The sequence below is a fragment of the Oculina patagonica genome, chromosome 14, assembly GCF_052425735.1.
Source record: "Oculina patagonica isolate OP01 chromosome 14, crgOcupat, whole genome shotgun sequence".
NCBI lineage: Eukaryota > Metazoa > Cnidaria > Anthozoa > Scleractinia > Oculinidae > Oculina > Oculina patagonica.
In genome coordinates this window covers 10,966,826-10,988,941 of record NC_135771.1, presented here as the reverse complement: position 1 = coordinate 10,988,941, position 22,116 = coordinate 10,966,826, and the positions used below count along the sequence as shown (strand labels likewise).

The window sequence follows — 22,116 nt, the reverse complement described above, 5'->3', positions numbered from 1 at the left end:
TTTGTTATTTTTTAATGCATGAGTTTAAATCATTTCGCTATAAAAATCATTTTTGTACCGCAATGCTGAGCCATCTGCCAATTTCAAATACAAAATGAAGAAGGCAAGGCTGAGAAATAATATCATTGCAAAAACTCAGTTTTGGTCTATTTCAAGAAAATAATCATGTAATGATAATTTACAAAAAGGTAACTTAAATATCTTAGGTAATTAGGGCGTGATAATATTACGTAATATAACTAGAAATGTTACGTTGGTAATCAGAGCAACAAGTCAAATTCTCTAGAAGTCTGATAACTCTTGCACGCATTGCATGCCTATGTTGAACCTGGACGTACGTGATCGCGTGATTTCGTTCACAACAACAGGAACAGGTCACTTTCCAAAATCGTTCCCAGGGTCACGTTCCCCTCGACCGTCGTTTCGTGTTCCTTGCTATATATTGCTGACTCACTTGCTCAAACAAACAAGATGGCGGCACAAGTTGCAGTCGGTGTAGCGGCAATTGTAGCCCTTTATGCTGGTAAAAGATACTTCCAAGGGCCTCGATGCCACAGCAACGCAAGCCTGAAAGGCAAAACAGTTGTTATCACAGGCGGAAATACCGGCATCGGCAAAGAAACTGCAATAGATTTAGCCAAGCGAGGGGCGAAAGTTATTATCGGCTGCCGCAACATGGAGAAAGGCAAGGCAGCGCTGAAGGAGATACAAGAGCGAAGTGAAAGCACAAACGTCTTCCTTGATAAGGTAGACCTGGCCTCTTTAGATTCAGTTCGCAAGTTTGCAGACAAGATCCTGAACAGCGAGCCTCGCCTAGACATACTGATCAACAACGCTGGTGTGATGGGTTGCGATTTTCAGAAGACTGAGGATGGATTTGAAATGCAAATGGGGACCAACCACCTTGCCCATTTTCTCCTAACCATGCTGCTCCTTGATCGCCTTAAACGTTCTGTGCCGAGTCGTATCATAACCGTGTCTTCTTTGGGTCATAAGTTTACATCCACAGGCATAGACTTTGACGACATCCATTGTGAAAAGAATTACAACGCCTGGGAGGCCTATTTCAGAAGCAAGCTTGCAAACGTGCTCTTCACACGGGAGCTGAGCAAACGCCTCGAGGGTACCCACGTGACTGCCAATGCAGTCCATCCAGGGTCAGTCAGAACGGAATTAGGGCGCCATTCTATTGTTTCCAGTGTAGTGTTTACACCAATCCATTGGTATGTATGCAAGACCCCTGAACAGGGAGCCCAGACGAGTATTTACTGCGCAGTCTCAGAAGAAATGGAAGGTGTAAGCGGCAAATATCTGGCAGATTGTGCCATTCAAGATCCCTCTAAGCTTGCCCAAGATGACGACGCAGCTAGGAAGTTGTGGGATGTTAGCCTGAAGTTGGTTGGCTTAGAGAAATAAAACTGTTCTGCTTTCAACGTCATTCCCGGAGGGTGACCCTATTCGGCAGAATGTCACTAGTTTGCGGGTGGGGACAGAGGGTTCTGAACCTCCCGCCTCCCGTACCTTTTACTCCTCCCTCCCCCCTTTCCTAGTGGTTCCCTTCTCTTTGTCCTATATCTATTGCGAAATATAGCGAAATAATGCAAAATTTTAGTCTTTTTCTCCTGGTTCCCGCCACCATAGGAATCCCGCTTCCCGCCCTTCCTTCTCCCCTTCTCGCCCCTTTTCTCCCACCCCCCTGTCCCCCTTCACTAGTTTGCTTGAGGTTACCTTCACCTAGGTTTGCTTTCAGTTTGCTTTTTATTTGATTAGCGTGCAGTCGGCTTTCAGTTTGGTTTGCTTGTGGTTAGCTTTAACTGGTTGGGTAGGGCAATATACTATCACTGTTCCATCATTCTGCCAAATAGGGTCACCTGTACAGACCGAGTTATTTCCATAAGTTATCTTTTATAGCATGCATGTACAACTTAAAAAAGGTACCGGTAGGTTGAGGAATTATCCTCATGCCTACATGTGTCATTAGTAAAATATATAGACGGCAAACTGATCCTGATGGCTAAAGCAGTCAAAAATAAAGAGTGGATAAAAAGAAAGAACACTAGAATATATTGAAACAAACTTTGCCCTATATTTCGGTTTGCAAAACAAACCTTCCTCAGGGGCTGGGCGGAAAATAACAAATGAGAAAAGTAAAAGGATTGTTACAAATAGAAAAATTTAAAATAAAATACTAAACAATGATTGGTTCTAACAAGTGTCAATGACGTGTTTCGTCACGTCTGTTAATTCCCAGTTTTTTATTATATTTGTGTCATTAGTGGTCACATACAGTCAACTCTCTCACAGATGGACACTTCTACAAGATAGACATCTTATGTTGGTCCCGGCCTGCCACTTTCAGTCTTTTACTGTAACTCAACTCGCTATTAGGCAATAAAAAAACAGAACACCAGAATTTCTGGCATGATTCATTTCATTTTCCCAGATGTCTGTCCCGGCAACACACTGCTGACCAAGGAGCAGGCAGGCTCTGGGCTCACGATCAATTGACTGCTGACCCACAAATCTTGTTCCCAGAGCCCACATTTTTCTTGTCCATTGGATAAGGGTAATATTGTAAATGTTTAACTTTCTAAAATCGGCTTTTATGACTCGTATTTGTAATAAAATGAAGTAGAAATATTTTTGCATTGTTAAGATTTGTTTTTATGCCATTTTCTAGGCGATTTGTAGCAGATCGCTTAGTAGGTGGGTGGTACAGTTCATATAAGTGCAGACAACATCCTGAACAAGTAGGTGGTACAGATCATCGTAAATCGGCAAATTTACGACCTAATCTGATATTCCAGCTAGTTTAAAGAACAACAACGTGAACGGTTTGCACTCAAATTAGGCCAAACTACTCGAAGACTGCTCTTTCGAGGTCTGAGATCTCTGATGAAAATTAGTTGAGAAAAATGTTTTCGGCTGCATTCCAGAGGCAATACTTGATTCGTCGATGTAAGTTGAACGCCTTGTGTAAATATTTGTATTATACACGAGTCGAAAACTTACACTCCTAGAACTGCTCCTGCGCGCTACAAATCGCCAAGAAAATGGCATAAAAACAAACCTTAACAATGCGAAAATATTTCATCTTCATTTTATTAAACACGAGTCGTAAAAGTTGATTTTAGAAAGTTTAAATATTTACAATAGCAATATTATAGTGACCAAGACCACAGACTCTTAGCCTGCGAATACAGCCACCTCTAATTTGCTCCCAAACGATTCATTGACTTCCAGTTGTTGTGCAGAGACTCGGAGTTTATTCCGCACAAAGCTTACACTGTAAAATTCCAGTTATCCCCCCCCCCCCCCCCCCCCCCCCCCCCCCCCCCCTCTAAAAAATAATGCCTTTAAGCCCTGGCCTATAACCAGGGGGGCATAAAAGCCAGGGGGGAGGGGCTTATGACCGAAATTTTACAGTATTGGCTAACAATCATTAATGAGTCTGCATTCTTGATGCTGACCATCACCAAGAGAAAAGCGGTGATCTCAAACGTGCACGCACAATAATAATTATTGTTAACACGAACTGACAGGAGGTTAGTAAATTCCCAGTTCATCAAATCAAAGCAAGACAACATTTTCCTTGTTAGAAGAAAACAATTTTATTACATGTACTTTTCCTTATTGGCTAGCGGCACTGGACGCAGGGGCGGCACCACTCTTCTTCTTCTGGGACGTGGCCTCAGTTCCCTCTCTGAACCCATTCTTAAAGCGGCGGTAAAGGTCTTTGAGGTGGCGCATACGACCAGTTCCTGTTGTCTTTCTGCGCTTTGCCTTGACGCTCCAGTTAACTGAAAGGAAATGATACAATATTTTCAGGGCTGTCAAACACTTTTAAGCAAGGTATCAGAGATAACACAGTAGCACCTTATCTACTTAAGGTGGCTGACAACGATTTCCAGCACTTGTATGTTGTCTGGTTGATACTACCAATGTTTTTTTTTACTTTATGGTATTGTACAAGGTCAAGTTAAAGTGTATAAAAAGTGGTTATTTTCTTGACATAACTAGTTACTATAGCAACAGTATACTCTATAAAAAAAAAACATTTCATCTAGTGTTTATTACTGAAAACAAGCTTGATGACCCCCAGTTTTAAATCAAATAATGATCAGAATCTCAACAGACAACTTTTTTGCAAAGTTTAAAACAATTCTGGAAGGTTCAAAGCCAACATAATTTCTTTGAATATTTAAGGTAGCTGTAATAATGAAAAGGCTTTTAAACTGAGTGGCTGAAAGACGGCGGGAGGCAGGGGGGGGGGGGCATCCACTGCACCACCATGGAGTAAGGCATAACAACATTGGAGATGAAAACCGCAAGCTCAGACAAACAGCATGTCACCACCATCAACTGTACTTATTCCCCCAACAATGTTGAACATTAGACAAGTATCACTGTTTAGACAGTGAGGGGGTGGGGGGGGGGGGCTGGGGGCACAGGCAAAGGTGCAGCATTTGCACACTTCTGCTTTTGGTAACTTGATTCAACTTTAATCTTCTTTTGTTTACTTTTGATAACACGAGTTAAAAACATACATTTGAAATTACTTCATTACTTTTAATACAAGTCATTACATGGTTTTGTTTTCCCCAGATGTGGATATTTTATAAAATTTGTACTATTTTCCAGACCCAAGGGTCAGGAATTTGACCAAACAATTGCAAAAAATTCAAATGCTGCTAGGCCCGTACCCACCTCTCCGTCTAAGCATCGATTCCTGCATTATTTTTATGTTGTACTTTCTAATTTTTTTTTTTTTCATACAGTAATTTACAGCAAGGCGCCCAAAGTGTGACCACTTTTAATTTTTTCACATTCTTTCATGCAGATTTAATCCAATCAAAAGCCGTGGATAGCTTGCAGTTAACTTCTGATTGGATTAAATCTGCACGAAAGAATGTGAATAAATAAAAAGTGGTCACACTTTTGGGCACCTTGCTGTAAAAAAGTACCTTATTCTTACTTTTTTTCGCGGGAACTTAATTTCGCGAAAGTGCTGCGTGAATATTTTGTGGGATTTAATTTTTGCGATTAGGTCAAAAAACACATTTAACAATTCAAAATACGCCAGAAATATTTAGAATAAATTTGCGTGGGTCTTGAATTTCACGACAATTTAAAAATCATGAAAATTAAGTCCCGCGGAAATAAGTAACAATAAGGTAGACAAATGACTTACATTTTCTGGTCCTAGCAGCTGGGTAGCCACAGGAGGCACATCGTTTCTTCTGGATGTGGTATGCTGAACGATGACAGCGCACACACAGTGTGTGTGTTTTGTTGTGGCGCTTACCAAAACTAGATGTCCCCTTCGTCTGTGTATGAACACAATAATAATAATACACTTAGAAATAATAATACTAATAATACTTAGAATTCATGGTTGTGACTGGATTTAAAAGTGCAGTTAAAGGGGTAGTGTCACCATCATCATCATCATCACTTTGTTTACCCTCGGATTTGAAGAGTAGCTTATACAGCTAATATCTCCGAGCATTTCACAGTTAGCACAGTACAAGGGGCAAAGACCAGACCACAACACCGGGAACTCCATGCCCTACTCTTTACGATGAGTGTGTGGGTTCTTTTACTTCCCCTGCTGACCATTACACTGAAGATGCAGGAGACGGGGCCTACGGTTTATCGTCCTTATCCGAGAAGACTAGAATATCTAACCATTTGCAGAATGTTATTGCAAAGGCAGCATATTCTCCTCAGTTATTTTAAGACCCTGAGTGTTGGTCCGGTCTGGGACTCGAACCCGAGACCTCCCGCACTGTAATCCATCGCTCTACCAACTGAGCTAACCGGTCGGCGGTTTAAATGATTTGAAGCTACCTGAAAATCCAGTGAAGGTGTTGGAATTAATTCAACTAATATTTGCCTAGCCTTGCTAAATCATACTGTACTAGTCAAGAAAATTGTTAAAAGGTTCTGGGGCTATGGATGGGTATGAAGACTTGTGCCATGAAGTAAATAGCTTTTTTTTTTATCATACAGTCTGTTGCCCAGTTTCCGGCCGGTACCAGTTTCCGGCCAAAAAATATATTCGTCGGTTATTTTTGTAGATATGTTTTATTTTCGTCCACCGAACCTTTGCAACAGAAAAAGGAACATTTCAGCTACAAATTGATGGTTTTGGCAGGCTTTTTGGACAAGAAACGGCCGAGAAAGGTCGAGCTTTGTTTACGCGAGTAAACGTTAAGCGACTAATTTTTGCGCTTTTCACTGCACATCAAAGCTACCGTACATAAACAAAGAGCTCATTTCGTAGGAAATTTTTCGAGAAGCTTAGTAATTTTTTGACAGAATTTAGAGTAAAGATGAAACTTATTAGGGGTTCTGTCGTCACAAGCCAGAATTCAGCTGTTTCTGAATTTCAGAAGTCAGAGTTTGAACAAAGATTTGGACTCGCGGTGCCAGTTTCCGGCCACCAAGTAGCATGTTGTTCAAAATCATGTTTATTAAGTGAAATAACTTACACTCCTTCTTATAAAACCGTGAACACTAAATAATATGTCTGGAATGTTTGTGTTTAGCCAATCACATGCGAGAACTTCAGACCGCAGAAACCACAAACAGTAAATGGGTTTCCATCGGTCACGGAGCAACTTTAGTTCTTATTTTGTTTCAGGATACACGCTCTGTCTTTTTTAAGAATTTAAAGAACTGCTATTCTTTCGTATCGAGGGCCACATCCAGAACATGGTTTCAGGGATTTTTGAAAGAAAAAAAGGACGGTTTCTCTAGCGACGATATACGGTTCAGTGCATGCAGTATGTTGTAGACATGTCTAGACATAAGATGTAAACACGATAAACCGAATATAAAATACAAAATTGTGGAGTTTTCGTTACTGATTGTAAATCTTTTCGGTAGAACAAGGGATTCGATTTATTTCGGCAAACGATTTCAACCCTTAGGCAATTAGAGGTTCCGTGATCGTAAGACTGCAAACTGCAAAGGCTCCAGACGAAAATTATTCAAAATGTTGGCGTGATTGGTGCAAAGTAAACACCTCAATCGCTCAATCGTTTGATTTTCGCTTTTCCTTCCCGCTATCGTTTCGCTGTTATCGAAGAAACAAACCTTCCTTCTATCAGTGTTTAGGTCTGCTACAATAGTTGGGGTGAGATAAAAACCGGAAAATGCAAGCTTATCTCAGTACAAATTGTAACATGCCATCAGGCGAACGGTAACTGCAGATACGAATTCGTTACAATTTTTGAAAATTGGCGGCAACTGGGGCAAATCGTAGCGTCGGGCGCATTGGTTTTTCAATTTTTTCTATAAAAAAAATCACTCAAACCTATTCTTCAGTGGAGCAGTGAATGTTCTCAAAAAGGAAGGAATTACAATTAGTGTGTTTACTTGTAAATTGGAGCGAAACGAGAACCAAATATTGTTCCGTGACCGATGGAAACCCATGTGGTTTCTGCGGTCTGAAGTTCTCGCATGTGATTGGTTAAAAGACAAAGAACATTCCAGACATATTTTAAGTGTTCACGGTTTAATAAGAAGCGGTGTAATTTTAGCATCTCATGCTCGAGAAATTAATGAAATGAAAATGTAGCAAAGAGTACCAAAGAAGCTAAAGCAAGCATAGCATGACAAACTACAACGTTTATATGTATACGCTGCCAATACATCCTAATAAGCGAAAGAAACGCCAACGGGTCATTGACGAGGAAATATTCCGTAAAACGGCAGACGAGAAAGCAAAGTCGAATAAACTGATATTGAAACTAACTTTTCATTTGCCAAGGAACTGACAAGTCGGTTTAAGTCGACCGGTTGCAGGGAAAAATATGTTTTAGTTCGATGACCGGAAACTGGAACACCTGGCCGGAAACTGGGCAACTTACTCGTTTTGCAAAAAATGGCATAATTTCTTTAATACTTGGCGAGCGCAGCCAATCTTTGTACATTTTTAAGGTAAGTAAATGAACTGTCTTTGACCAAAAACTGAGTAACTTTCCGTAGATAAATGAGAAGTTATAGCGATTACAAACTAAAGTGGCCGGAAACTGGGCAACAGACTGTACCATACAAAGTTGGATGTAAAAGAAATTCCACCTTACACAAAACTGTGTTCAACCAAAGAGAGGTTTCTTCCCAAAAAGTCGCTAATTTTGCCTCTTAGTTTAATTATTCACATTTCGGCCTTCCAAAAATTCTTATGTGAAAGTTATAGTTTGTGAAGAATAAGTACAACGCACTATATGTCCAAAGCTCCAAAACAGAACCTCGTTGCAAGACGGAAACAAAACTTCACCCACAAAATCTCGTCAAGACATTCAATCAAAACATCACGCTACAGATTGACGGAAATGATGCTATATATTAATCTAGGCATGTAAGATTTGAATTTCAGTCGTTCTATAACGAGATGGAAATGGATTTTAACGTGAGGAATACGAAAAACTCACCATTTCTTGATAAGGCCGTAAAAGAGAGGACGGCTGGGGAACCAGGCAGAGCAGACATACCCACAAGGCCGTGCTGGCCGCGCTGTCAGCTTGTTTGAGCCTGCAGTATTTAGTGTACAAAACAAAGATGGCGCGGAACTGCGAAAAGAAGCTGATAGGACTTAATCGATTATGGCTAGCAAAACAGCAAAAAGGTTAACTTCTACATATGTTTGGAATCATAATTGCCTAATGGAAGTATTTAAAATCTTTTGTACGATGTTTGATTGCAGAGGAACTGGAAAAAAATCCAAAGAGACCCCATTTGGTGAGCATTGTTGTATCACATGACTTTGAAAATTTTTCGAAAATAAGTCAGTTCAAGTTAGGGACCGATCGTTTATTACGTCCCAAGGGGGGACGGTGGTTTTGGAGGGGGGGGGGTACAATTTTAAAACAAGCCCCTTTTGGGGGGGTTAATTTTTCTCTGGTAAAAAACATGAGGGGGGTCAAATTTTATGACACAGCAACAGCAGTCTAGGGAATTTGGCGTCAGTGATCTATCCTCGATCCCAAAAGAAAAGAATTTGACGCGATTTCAGGTCCCGAGGGAAGGGTTGTTTGACATGGTGGCGCTTGAGCCTGGAACCTAGCTCTCAATCCGCCATCTTTAAAATTACCCAGACGGCTGCTCGCCAGATGCTCGCCAGTTTGCTCGATCTTTTCGCGTTATTTGCCACTACACAAATGCCTCTCTACAAAGCATGGGATGTTTAATGGAAAGAAAGAAAGGCCGTAGCGGCTGGAAGCTTTGTAGAATTTGCTGAAGCAGGTGAGCTATTTTGAGGGGGGGGGGGTACATTTTTCAAACAAGAATTGGGAAGGGGGTATAATTTTTACCTAAAATTTTTTTGGGGGGGTTCAGTTTTGAAACACTACACTTTTTTGAAAACCACCGCCGCCCCTCCCCCCTGGGGCGTAATTAACGATCGGTCCCTTAGGAAATCTAAAGAAACCTAAGCAGATACTATTAATGGCTTGATGGTTGATCCATCATCAATATTTGTCATTTTCTATTAGCGCTCATTAAACAGTGCCACAGAAGTCAAAAGATGGATCCCTGGAATAAAAAGAGAAATGGATTATTGTTTAGATGTAAGTAAACTCATTTGGTAATTTAGTGGTTTCACTTTAGAACTGTAAAAAGAAATCTTTATGTTCGCTGGCAAGAATTTCACTCCTAGCACCTCTCTTCACCTAAGAGTGTACTTGGGCCTTGTGGTCCATCAGGCAGGAGCTTATCCCTGTTTCCATAAGTATGACATCAAGGGACTGACGATTAAAACTATTTTCTTCACCTCCCTGGATGGGATGCTAGTCCATTGCAGAGTTACCCCCAGATTAAATTTCTGGTATCCATTCACCTGGGTGGAGAGAGGCACTGTGGGAGTTCAGTGTCTTGCCAAAGAACACAGCACAGTGATCTGGCTTGGAATAGGTCTACCTCTCAATCTGGCCCCAGTTGTTCAAAGGGTGGATAACACTATCCACCGGATAAATCACTATCGAGTGGATAGTGCAGTATGTTTTGTTAACACTTATCCACTGGATAGCATTTTATCCGGTTGATAATATTATCCACCCTTTGAATAACTGGGCCCTGGTGTCCAGTCCACTAACCACTAGGCCTCTGCACTTCCACATACAGTCAACTCTCGTTAAAGCGGACACGCTCGGGGCGTCGTTTAGTGTCCGTAATAACGAGAGTCCGTAATAGCGGGAGTCATTTCTAGTCAAACCTTATTCGCTGGGGATCTGGATTTTGTCCGTAATAGCGAGTGTCCGCAATAGCGGGGTGTCCGCATGGCGAGAGTTGACTGTAATGGTGCAGATGGGTTCTATTTAAACACCAGAAAACTCAATAAAGTGTTAGAGGGGGTAACCTGAAATGGACAAGCAAATTCCATCCAGGGATAACAGCAATAATTAAATATTTCAAGCTAGTTGTATGGGCATGGCAAGAGTGATACATGTACAACAATCTTTGATCCAGCTGGCTTAAAGAAACCTTTTACAGCTGTGGTGTATTAAATAAATGAACTTTTATTTCATAGCAAATCTCTGGAGCCAGACAACATCGGTATCCTGACACAAAAATAAAAGAATTTGAAAACAAAGTAGAAGAACTTGAAAATGAATATAAGAGGTAATTGGTAGTTTTTAATAACTTTGTAATTAGCTACAAGAATGGCCAAAACCTATTTTCTCCTTCAATTGTGTAGAATACATACATAATTGTCAAGAGAGGGAATAATAAGAATGTGTGATTCCAGAAACTATCCATTCTCACCCCATGAATAGCCTGCGAACGCAGACGTATTTCCAGCTTTCGTTTCTCTCCACGCACCACAACAGCCGGAAATACATCTGTGTTCGCAGGCTACCCCATGAAAGGTCACTGGAAATTCTGAGAGTGGATGGTCTTGGAAGCCAAAATTTTGAAAGGAAATTATGAAGCTAAACTGGAATTTCTGAAGGGTTGGGAGAGTTTTAACCAAACAATTGTTAAACCAATCAACACAATTTAACATCCTGTAAAGAATAGGAAATAGTGAGTTTTGCTGGCTTGAAAAAATCTCCCACCCAGTCATCCTGGACAAGAAGTTTTTCCAGTTGGGCAAGTAGCTTCTCATGCTCACTTGCCAGATGGGCAAGAGCCCAGGCAAACGGATAAAGTTCCTACCAAAACCAGTCTTGGAAACTATTTATTATAAAACAATCATCCCCAGTGTCCTATATGGTATTGCAGTCTGGGGATCTTGTTCTCCAGCTTTGTTAGATGATATAGACCGAATTCATTTGAGAGCAACAAGAATTATTAATAGTCTACCGCATTACATCCATAGTGATTACATCAGGAACGCTCCATATTGGAACCCAATTGTTTCATTTTACATTAAGAGACTTCTAGTTATTACGCACAATATTTACCATGGAAATAGCATCGATCCTCTAAAGGACTTACTAGTGAAACCCGAGTCTACTTATAACTTTAGAAAATCCTTAAATGTTGAGGTTGATAGACCAAGAACAGAAGTGGGAAGATCTTCTTTTAAACATCATGCTGCACTATCTTGGAATATCCTTCCCGATGACATCAAGTCTTGCTCTAACCTTGATTCTTTCAAGAAAAAACTTAAGGCAAATAAGAGTCTCTTAAAATCTATCAGTTTCACTAAAGCGTCTTGCTGCGTTTCTAACAAATCTCTGGACTTCATATACTTTTAATTTATTCATTCATTTATCTTTTTACTGTATATTGTTATTAATTCATCTATTTTACCTATCATTATTTATTCAGATATTGTAAATAAATTTTCGATTATGTATTATATAGGATCTTATTGTAATTTATTATTTTAGATAGTGCAGGTCCACATCAGGACTTAACGTCTTGCCAATTATTTTGTAACCTGCTTTATCAAATAAACCATGTATGTATGTATGTATGTATGTATGTATGTAAGCTATCTTCTGTTTAAATTATGATTTTAAAACAAAACATTAACTTAATTTCAAGCGCTATTTCAGTCAGTGTTTTACTGTAGTTCACTGAAAAGTCTGTGATTTTCTTATAAACAGATTTGTGAAAAAGGTTTACGAGTTGGATCCAAGTACGACAGGAGTTCCATGGCAACCAAGAGGATATGTCAGTAAACGGAAGAATACGGAGAGCTGTCAAAGTGAAACGAAACCTAAAAAGATTTGCACTCCATTGTTGGAAAATGAGGTTTGTTAAAAATGATTAATTTTAGTTTTTTCCTGTAAAAAAAATATTGCATCTATGTGGGTCAGGCATCAACAGCTGTTGACTCCCATATGAATGACTTGCTACCATTTGACCCAGGGGGGTACTCGAAATATGCATGAGGGGGGGGGAGGTCCGACATATTTTTTTGGGTTGAAAATTTACACGCTCAGTATTCTTTTGGGTCAAGGGATCTGTCACAGAGTGCCATCAGAATTACAAGCTTATGAGACCTGCATCACTACTGCTATCGTTATTTTACATAATTATGTGTACAATTTTGGGAATTATAGGGGGGAACTCAATAGTTAAAAGTTATATGAAATTTATATCAGGGGGATTATTAGAGTTAGAGGAATTAATATGTAAAAGAGCAGGGGAATGAAAAAAGGCTTTTATAGTTTGCCGATGATTTAGCACAGTGCAGAGTGTTTCATTGGTTCTTGCTTAATTTAACCCATAGATCAGATACTACACAAATGCATCTTTGTAGTGTACAAGCAGTCATATATATACACTGCCTTTTGAAAATATAATTTAACCTGGGGGTGCTCTCTGCCTCTAATTTATTTTCACCTACTTCTCTTTGAAAATAATTATTTGTACACTAGGTGAGAAATTCTGACACCACAGAAAGTGATGGTAATTGTGGCAAGTCTGACGAGCTTACAGACTGTAGCACATTACATGGTTCACAGGAGGCTTTGAAAGCGAATGAGGTAACCTTCATGAACACATCTAACTTCTGACTGTTAAATAAATTAGGGAAGGAGAAGCCTGTTTTAAACCAGGGAATCAGAGAAGCTAGACTTTCTCCAAGTCGCTCGTTAGATTCGCAGGAGACCACTAGATAGGGAAACGGAGGGCGCGCGCGGGCATGAGAAACAAAATGGCGGAGGATCATGGTGGAACGAGCGACTTGTCTCACCTGCAGCGCGCCAATTCTGAAATGTGGCGTCACCGGTGGATTTTTCTACCTGTGACGCCATCCAGATTATGTCAATCATATTGTATTGCGCGCGAAATTACTGTGCGCGCTGTGTCCGCCAACTTAATTAATGCGCGCTACTCGCGAGACAAGCTTGCGTTTAACTTTTTACCTTTTGAGCAGACTTGCTTCCTTCTCACATCGGCAGTTTAAACCAGTTTTAGAACAAACATTGCAAATGTCTTCTTTTATGCCTGCCCCTTTTAAAGTGTATATGACATGAAAAATATTTTCTGCTAATTTGAAAGGCCTTTCGAAATACAGAAGAATAGCGTTTTTCTTTTCGAAATATCTTTTTTCGTTTCAGAGATATTGACGTTTTTGTATTATGCAAATTAGATCAGTGATGACGTCACAAGATTTGACTCTAAAAATGGTAAAATACTGAATAAACAATATCTCTAAAACTATTAAAGCAGTGTTCTTGGAACTTGGCACCACAAATGTGCATCACAAAAGAAACAAAATGTTACTCTTGGGGCTGTTGCCATGACAACAGTTTTGCCGCTGGTGCTGTCTCAATAAAAACTGAAATTCGCAGTTTTTGTCTTAAACCAAGAACCATCTAGCGCAGCCAAACCAATGGTGGGAATTAAGGCAATATGGGAACTATGTCTGTTCTAAGCAGGACCCTTTGTCTCACTTTAGAGGTCAGATATGGGGATATTTGTCTTTTTGACAGAGAGAGACTGGAGCTGAAAGAGTTGCTATGGCAACAATTCTAAGGGTGTCATTTTGTTCCTTTTGTGATGCACATTTGTGGTGCCAAGTTTCAAGAACACTGCTTCAATAGTTTTAGAGATATTGTTTATTCAGTATTTTACCATTTTTAGAGTCAAATCTTGTGACGTCATCACTGATCTAATTTGCATAATACAAAAACGTCAATATCTCTGAAACGAAAAAAGATATTTCGAAAAGAAAAACGCCATTCTTCTGTATTTCGAAAGGCCTTTCAAATAAGCAGAAAATATTTTTCATGTCATATACACTTTAAATCTTACAGAAATAAGAGAGCAATCAAGGGTCTCAAGTATGATTTCCCACAAAAAGGGAAGAAAATCGCAATTTTATCACACGCCACAGCGCGCGTCAGCTGCACACGGCGAACGAAGCTGACGTCAACACGATAAAAGAAACCAAGTGAACTCAATGCACACAAAATGATGCAATATTTTCGCGGCAAAAAACGTCAGCTAGAATCGATATCCTGCAAGTGACACAAGTCGCTCGTTCCGAGCCATTCCTCGGCAAGTGTCATTTGTTTTCCTTCGCGCACGTTCACAGAAATCAATCCCGCGCGATCTCTCGCACGCAATTTCAAAGGCGATTTTTCTCAAGTGGCTTTCGTGCTTGATTTGAAAGCGATTTTATTTATTAAGTAACTATACATGCAAAGAAAAAACGAGCGACTTGGGGCAAGTCTACAGAGAAGCTTGCTTATCCCCCTGGATTAGATTCTAGTCCAATGGAGGTTATGCCCTTCAGCATTTAGTGATGTTTCAATATATTCTAACTTCAATATGCATTTTTGGGGGTGATGAATTAATGTGTTGGGTTCGGTTAAGGGGGCACACCTTTCTCTAGATCTCGTATCTGTATGTTATGTTATGTTAAGTTATGTTATGTGCCCTCCATGCGATGTATAAATTGAATGTGCTATATGATGAGTGTTTTGTTATAAGATGAAGTTCTATGTGGAGATTGGTATTACAAATCATTTGCTGGTTGTTTTTTTAAGGTTTTGAAACTACATGACTTTTTGTAAATTTTATATTTTTTATTGCAGGATAATGATTCCAAACAACATGTGGATGTTCAACCAAAAAAGTAAGTTATGTAACAAATACCCCCCGGTAATATGAATACTACTGACAAGTTTGCACTGTTGTTTATTACTGTATTATAATTTACTAACCTCTTACTAACCGAGCAAGAGGGCCGTACTTGGGAATATTGGCTCAAGATCATGTCAGTACCGACCGAGCGCAGTGAGGTCCGTGCAAAAACGACCAAGGGTTTTTGATTCTCCAAATGTCAACAAGATCTAGTTCATTCAAGGGCCAATATTCCCCAGTACGGCTCTAGCAAGCTAGGTTAGACTTATAATAGTATTTAAGTAGTTTTAAATTATTATATGGCACTCGTTTGAGCTGCAAGTTTTGATTTGCTACCTTTTGAAAGAAAAATACACAGTTTATGACTGTTTCCATGGAAATGGTCCATATTGCAAAATCCCGACCAAGAAAGAACCAATCACAATTCTCGGATTTACCTCAAGGCTACCTTGCCATAAAATATAATACAATATAGTGCCAACCGATGTCTTCTTTCCAGTCACACATTCAAAAAGAGTAAAACGTGAGTCTGCAATGAAAGAATCTGAGGAGAGCTGTTAGTTTTTGTGCAAAACTGTTTTAATAAATTTTATTGTTTATGTTGGGCATCATTTTCATCATCTGTGCATTGAATTTTAAACTCTCTTTTTAGTAAAACTATAAAAAGCAATCTCTGGTTAAAAATATGATGAAAACGAGCTTTCGACTACCAGTCTGTAGTCTTTGAAGTGTTGGAAATCTAATGAAATGCTTTCTTTTGCGTTTGATATACCTAACAAGCCAGTGAGCATGGAGCCGTGGAAGGGCAGGAGGGAACGGAAAGGGTTAGGGAGATAGGGATAAGAGGATACGTCCTGTGCATAGGGGGTATATGCCTTACCCCAGTTTGCCCTTCAGGGTTCAAAATAAAATTTCGTTCTAAGCCTGAATTTGTCGGCTTTTTTTGTCAAGGCTCATTTTTTCCCGGCTGTTAGAGAGCTATGCATTTTCAAGGGACACAATCCATCTGCATACATGACGTACCCAGATGCATTCTGGGGCGATTTCAAACACAGTCGGCCATTTGCAAGTTTTCCGAAGTGATAGAATATTTTACGGCAAAGCAACAGAATGGATTGGAGCAATGTGACTTCTTTTCTTATTTTGAATGTTTGAGAAGCAAATAAGATCTTCAATGTATTTTTTGGAGGGACACAATACCTGAGAAGGTGGGGCGGCCCGTTATTCATCTTGGCGACTAAGTAAATCGCAAAACCAGCAGTTTTCGTCGACAAGATGAAATTTTGGTCGCATTAGCGACCAGTGAGTCGCACTTTCTAGCCCTGTAGCTGCTTTATTTTCTGATATGAAATGTTTTCTTCAACATTACCGCAACTTTGATTTCAGTTGGCTGATCAAGGCATGATATTTTCTATTTCTTCGGTGAAAAGTAGCCGGCAAGTGTCGTCAAACTGCCGGCTACCGCCGACAGCCGGCTGCTATTTTGAACCCTGAAGGCCCTTGGTTCATGACCTTTTTCTTTTTGCCCCAACCTTTAAAAAGAACCTATCCACAGGTCAAAGCTCTTGCTATCATAATGATAATTTTGTCAAAAGTGTTGGGTAGCCAGGTAATACCCAATATCTGAGTGTTTATAATGCAAAACACCTTACTGATCTATTAAATTCTTATTGTATCTACTCAGTATTCTAGGTTTGGATTACGAGTCTTCCAGTGATTCAGATGTTTCATAACACTGCTATTAGATTCAGGAGAAACAGGAAAAACAAATGAATATACCAAAATAAGGTGATGTGAACTTTTAAGAAAAATATCTGCAAGTATTTTCTTAAAGTGCTACTGTGATCAAATTTTCACCTCTGGATATTTTAGTCGTTTTATGGAGTTTTTAACGAAAGATTCAAAATGGCGTTTTCCGTTTTCAAATATCTATTTTAGTTCCAGAGATATTCAAGGTTAAAAAAATCGCAAAATATGCAAATTAGTGGACTGATGACGTCATCTACTCAACCCAATTTTGTGTTAAGTACAACAAGAGCTCCTAGAGCTTACAACTGCGCTGGTCTCGTGAGCACTTTAGGGGAGCCATGTGGGGGGAACAAAAAATGCACCCCCCTCCCCTTATCCCCTTTACCTGCGTCGAACAATGTTGAGACTGACAAACAAGATGGTAAGAAAACACCTTGCGTGACATTTCATGGTTGACTAGTTCCATCCGAAATTAAATATTTTTCTTATATGCTAATGCTGGCCAAATTTAATTGCCACGATCCTGATCCGTGAAACAAAAAAATCTTTTAAATCAGCATCCAGTGTTGTCTTGATTTACCCTTTAAAGATTGAATAACCAGCTCCGAAAATGTAATATTGGAGCAAATAATTAAATCAAATTTGAGAAAAACACTAGACCTGTGTTTTGCTGAATGGGAATTCCCCGGGGAATTAATTTAGCAATGATGTAACCCTTGCAAGTCAGGGTTTGTCTCAGTGGTTTTCCATCAGATTTCAGAAATCCTCTAGATGACACAGCTCCAAAAAAAAATAACGCTAAAAAGTCAAACATTTCACACTTAACATGCTAAGTTTAGACCAGAGGATTTGTTTAGTTTCCGTTTGTGGCAGATTTAAACCTTTCAGAGCATTGCGTGATTCTTGCCGATCAGTGCCTTGTGAAAGTAAAAATTTGCTAACGCCAGCACATTCCAGGACACAAACGTAATGTAAATAAATGTAAATTCTTGCCCGCTAAAGCGTATTTGTTTAAAGCGTGAAATTTTAGTATTTTTTTCGATTCAAACTTTTCAAAATACTTCACACTGAATTTTGTAAGGAAAGATTAATGGCTTCGCAAAGATTTGAAAGGAAGCTGATAATAGCTTTGAAAAATTACGTGACTCGAGGTCTAGCCGATCGAAAGTGAAATTTGTCATGTCAGCACATTCTTTTACACCAACGTAATGGTATTTATTCACAGATTCTGGCCCGCTGAAATATATTTTTCTTTTGACGCATGAAAATTTAGAAATTTCTTTGAGTAAAACGCTTCAAAATTACCAATTACCATTGGTAAGTTTTTTCTAGCTTTTAAACCTTGCGTGACCCGAGCCTGGCCGAGTGGGGGCATCAGTCTGGTCACTGAGAAAAAAAAAACCGCTTGCAGAGCAAGAACTGCGCAACGCAGTTAAAAATTGAATTATCTCAGTCATTTTTTTGCAGAGACCAATGAAACTTGGCAGACTTATAGTGCTACAGAAAACACACTTTCAGTTGGAAAATTTATTTTTGCAATTTATTTTTAATATTTTATTATTTTAGTTCGAAAAAATGTAACCCAGCCAAGACGACTGCCAAATTCTTTCATATGCTTGCCAAATCACCCATGTAAAGCATCATTGGCAAATATCAAAAAGAATGCTAGAATCTGCCAGAAAAGCTTTTAGCATCCAGGGGATCTGGAACCTAGTATGTCACCATGGTAACCAAATTGTTAATTTCAAATTGTGAAACACAACTACCAGAAGAGTACTGCAAAAAATCAGAGACTTGTGATAAAAATTGGCTGAGATATCACTTTCTTCATATTTGATGGAAATTTGGTTGAGTCTATGACGTCATCATTTTGCTAATTTGCATATTCTAAAAACTTGAATATCTCTGGAAAGAAAAGAGATATTTGAAAAAAATAATCAAAGGCTCTTCGAGCAACCTCATGGTAATTCGATGGATGAAGTGCCGACCTCCGCATTTTTTCTAAATAAGTGTCCAATAAAGTAAAGCAATCTCACTTTGCTTTATTTTTCCACGTGAGTTGCGACATTGATGGCTCGTGCTTTCAGGGGTCGTAGCGCTATTCAGTTTTCACAACCAAAATATTTACCGGTTAGTGTATTACCTTTGATCCTTTTAAGCATTAAGTAAATTTGTTTTGTGAATATGTTTACTTTTCTGTCAGCACGTATAGCGTTAGTTTTGAGCAGCGAAAAAAAATTGGGAGAAAAGATACGCCCGAGCACTTCGTGTATCTGCTCGAGTCAAAAAGATGAAAAACGGATGACGTGACACGAGGTGACGTGACGCAAAACAAAAACGTGCCGTGGATGTTGTGTTGACTAAAACACGTCACAAGGCGAGCGTAATAATTTTAACAGTTTTTAAGCGTAACTATATGTAGTTCATTGGTGCTATCAGTAATGTCACAATCTCACTTAATTTGCCTTCGAATGTTTTCTTGCGTGAATGGGTCATTGATAGTTTTTTTCTTCAAATAAGCGTTCAATAATGTAACACAATCTCACTTTATTTCCCTGTGAATTTCCATGGGAATTGCGTCATTGATGGTTCGTGCTCTCAGGCTTCGTAGCGCGAATTCTATTTTATCACAAAAAATATTTAAGTGTAACCTTTGATCCTTTTTAGCATTAAGTAAATTTGTTTTGTGAATATGTTTACTTTTCTGCCAGCACGTATAGCGTTATTTTAAGCAGCCATTAAAATTTGAGAGAAAGATGCGCGTTTCTGCACGACTCAAAAAGATGAAGAACGGATGACGTGACACGAAGATGATGTGACGCGAAAAAAAAAACGTGCATGAATGTTGTGTTTACTAAAACGCGTCTTTGAATGTTTTCTTACGTGAATGGGTAATTGATAGCCTATGCTCTGAGGCTTCGTTGAGCGAATTCTTTTCTCTTTTATCACCAGAGGATAAGTGGAAGTGATCCTCTTTCGATTTGTTTTGTGAAATTCAATTTAGTTCCCTGAAAGAGAGAGACCCTGGAACGAGGTTGAGATTTGATTGACATGTGCTGAATGCGTTTAAAGGACCTTTCTGTCAGCACGTTTCTCGTTTTAATGCTAAATTAATTGCGGTTTGATATCAGAATCGAGTGAGTGAGTGTTCGAGTGAGAAAATGCGACCCATAACATAACCTCATTACCATTCGGTAAAAAGCGTTTTTCTTCTCATAAAGTGTACTTGTTAATATGTTAAAACGGCCACAAAAGGAAAGATACTAATTTCATCACAGTAGCACTTTAAATGAATTAGAAAACAGAACAAAAAGTACCGTAAACACCCGCGGATAAGCCGCACCCGCAGATAAGCCGCACCCTGAGTTTAACAACTGAAATGTTGGAAAAAAAGTTTTTTGAAAGTGAATCAAAGAAAATCCAAAGTCGAGTCAAAAATCCAAAGTTGAGTCTTTAGGAAGTCTTCTTCATCGAACGTAAACTCAATGAACATTGAAACAGAGAATACTTCAGTCTTACCCACAATTTGAGCTCTTTAATATAATGAAAACCAACTTTGACATATTATGGGTGATCATTTTCTGGCGTTTGTTGACAGGTATTTCTTCATTCAACGCAGTTTTTCCATAGATTTTTGTGTCACAACATTGAACAACAACTTGCGTTTGCAGAACGTTCGTAGCTTAGTAACCAGGCATTTGATCGGATGCGAAATATGGGACTAGGACGAGAACGTAAAGCAAAACAAGATGGCGATGGAGGCGTTCGGGTTTCGTGGCTATCATATCGACAAATTAAGGAGATTTGGGAGCCATCTATTGGAGATAAACTCGTTACATGAAGAGAGTTTCATAATCAGTTCGACAAATTTTCCATCGAAGTGCAAAATGAGAAAGAAACAATTGGCCATCTTACTCGTGAATACTCGTGGTATTTTCTCGCTCTTAAAGTATCAATATTACTGTTAAAGTTATAGGCCATTGTCGACACTGCAAACAGTATAGGAGCTGTCAAACTTGCAAAAGCAATGACCGGTACTCTCTTGTAGTTTTATGTAATATTAATTTACATAATTTTCCATAAATTAGCATCAGTCCACGAAAATTTACGGCACCTTTTCCGAATGTTCCCGCAGATAAGCCGCACCCCCGGTTTCGAGCGAAAATTTTTGGAAAAAAGGTGCGGCTTATCTGCGGGTTTTTACGGTATCTTCAGTTTTCCTGACAGTTTTCTTTTAACTGAAGTACAGCTTGCTCCAAAAATATTCTTGTTTACAGTTTGATTGTCCTAAAAAAATTATTCACCTTCAGGAAAAATGCAATGCAAAACTAATTAAATCATTTATGTCCCCATTCTTGGAGACCCAGGGGCAGTTGGTTGAAGTTACATGAAGTAGTAAACTGAGCAGGAAAATCAGTGCTTGGTTTACTTTGTGTCGCCTCAACCAACTGCCCCTGGGTCTCTGAGGATGTTATGACCCCAAATCGACCAAATCAACTTTTTCAAGTGACTCCATGGCAACCTTGAAAAAGTCTTCTGATGGATAATTGTATCAATATTTATTTTTATGCTTTCAGGTTCTTCTTGCAAGTAGGAACTAAATGTTTGTATATAAATACCACACTGTAAAGACTGGAGGAGCAAGTACCTTAAACAAAGAAAAAAATGTAAATTATTAATAATTTGTGCATATTGTAATACTTGTAAAAAAAGCGATGCATGTATAAAATTAAAAAAGTTAAAAAAAATAATTATTGTGTGGTATTTACTCTGTTGAGCTCAGGATAGTTGGGGGGAACATGAGGCAGGAATCTGGATGTAAAGGAGGGAGGAACTTTAGCACAAAGAGGGCAGTAACCAGGCAGGGGCGTAGCCTCCTACGCTGACGTTCTTTGGTCTCGTCACGCGTTTCTAGCCCGTAGGAGGCTAGCAGGGGCATAAATCAGGAGTGAAAGGTACAGGTAGCAGGAAGTCTTGACCCACGTCCCCTTGTCACTCACTGTATATTGCCACTAGTCATTTGTTACTAAGCTACAGAAACCACTGGAAAGTTGCCAGGCTTGGAGCAGAGTTTGCTTTGCCAATTCATTTGATTGACAAGGTCATGCAACTACCAATCAGTTGTACCATGATGATGTCATAGGAAATAGCCCTCTTACATAATAAACGTCTTCACTAACAGGAATGACTCTTTCGTTCTGCGCTTAGCTCTGAACCACCTCTCGTTTCAGGTTGTTAGGCTAAAGCGCGCGCGATTTGCGTTACCAACAAAATTGTCACGCAATCGATTTAGTTCCAAAGTCACAAATTCGA

The 22,116-nt window shown here is 39.3% G+C and overlaps 2 protein-coding genes and 1 pseudogene across 2 annotated transcripts; 2 read left to right on the top strand and 1 right to left on the bottom strand.

Moving 5' to 3' along the window:
* Positions 1-377: 377 nt before the first annotated feature.
* LOC144637798 (retinol dehydrogenase 13 pseudogene) lies at positions 378-2,640 on the top strand (annotated as a pseudogene).
* Positions 2,641-3,586: 946 nt separating this feature from the next.
* On the bottom strand, positions 3,587-8,568 carry LOC144637660 (large ribosomal subunit protein eL37A-like). The gene is made up of 3 exons (XM_078496722.1): positions 8,442-8,568; positions 5,192-5,327; positions 3,587-3,800 (listed from the first exon to the last, which is right to left on the bottom strand). The coding sequence occupies exons 1-3, from the start codon at positions 8,442-8,444 to the stop codon at positions 3,631-3,633; spliced, it is 309 nt and encodes a 102-aa protein (XP_078352848.1). The 5' UTR covers positions 8,445-8,568; the 3' UTR covers positions 3,587-3,630.
* LOC144637658 (uncharacterized) lies at positions 8,564-21,555 on the top strand. Its single transcript, XM_078496719.1, has 9 exons — positions 8,564-8,635; positions 8,714-8,748; positions 9,501-9,575; positions 10,535-10,626; positions 12,063-12,210; positions 12,840-12,947; positions 15,006-15,046; positions 16,739-16,842; positions 21,381-21,555. Exons 1-8 carry the CDS (start codon positions 8,569-8,571, stop codon positions 16,785-16,787), a joined length of 615 nt encoding a protein of 204 aa, XP_078352845.1. The 5' UTR covers positions 8,564-8,568; the 3' UTR covers positions 16,788-16,842; positions 21,381-21,555.
* Positions 21,556-22,116: the final 561 nt, after the last annotated feature.

Bases quoted from the DNA above. Each gene is read 5' to 3' on its own strand.
- LOC144637660 (XM_078496722.1), bottom strand. The intron at 3,801-5,191 runs GTAAGTCATTTG...ATTTCCTTTCAG, and splicing joins AGCTGCTAGGACCAGAAAAT to TTAACTGGAGCGTCAAGGCA.
- LOC144637658 (XM_078496719.1), top strand. From the start codon at position 8,569: ATGGCGCGGAACTGCGAAAAGAAGCTGATAGGACTTAATCGATTATGG. The intron at 8,636-8,713 runs GTTAACTTCTAC...GTTTGATTGCAG, and splicing joins GCTAGCAAAACAGCAAAAAG to AGGAACTGGAAAAAAATCCA. The intron at 10,627-12,062 runs GTAATTGGTAGT...TCTTATAAACAG, and splicing joins CTTGAAAATGAATATAAGAG to ATTTGTGAAAAAGGTTTACG.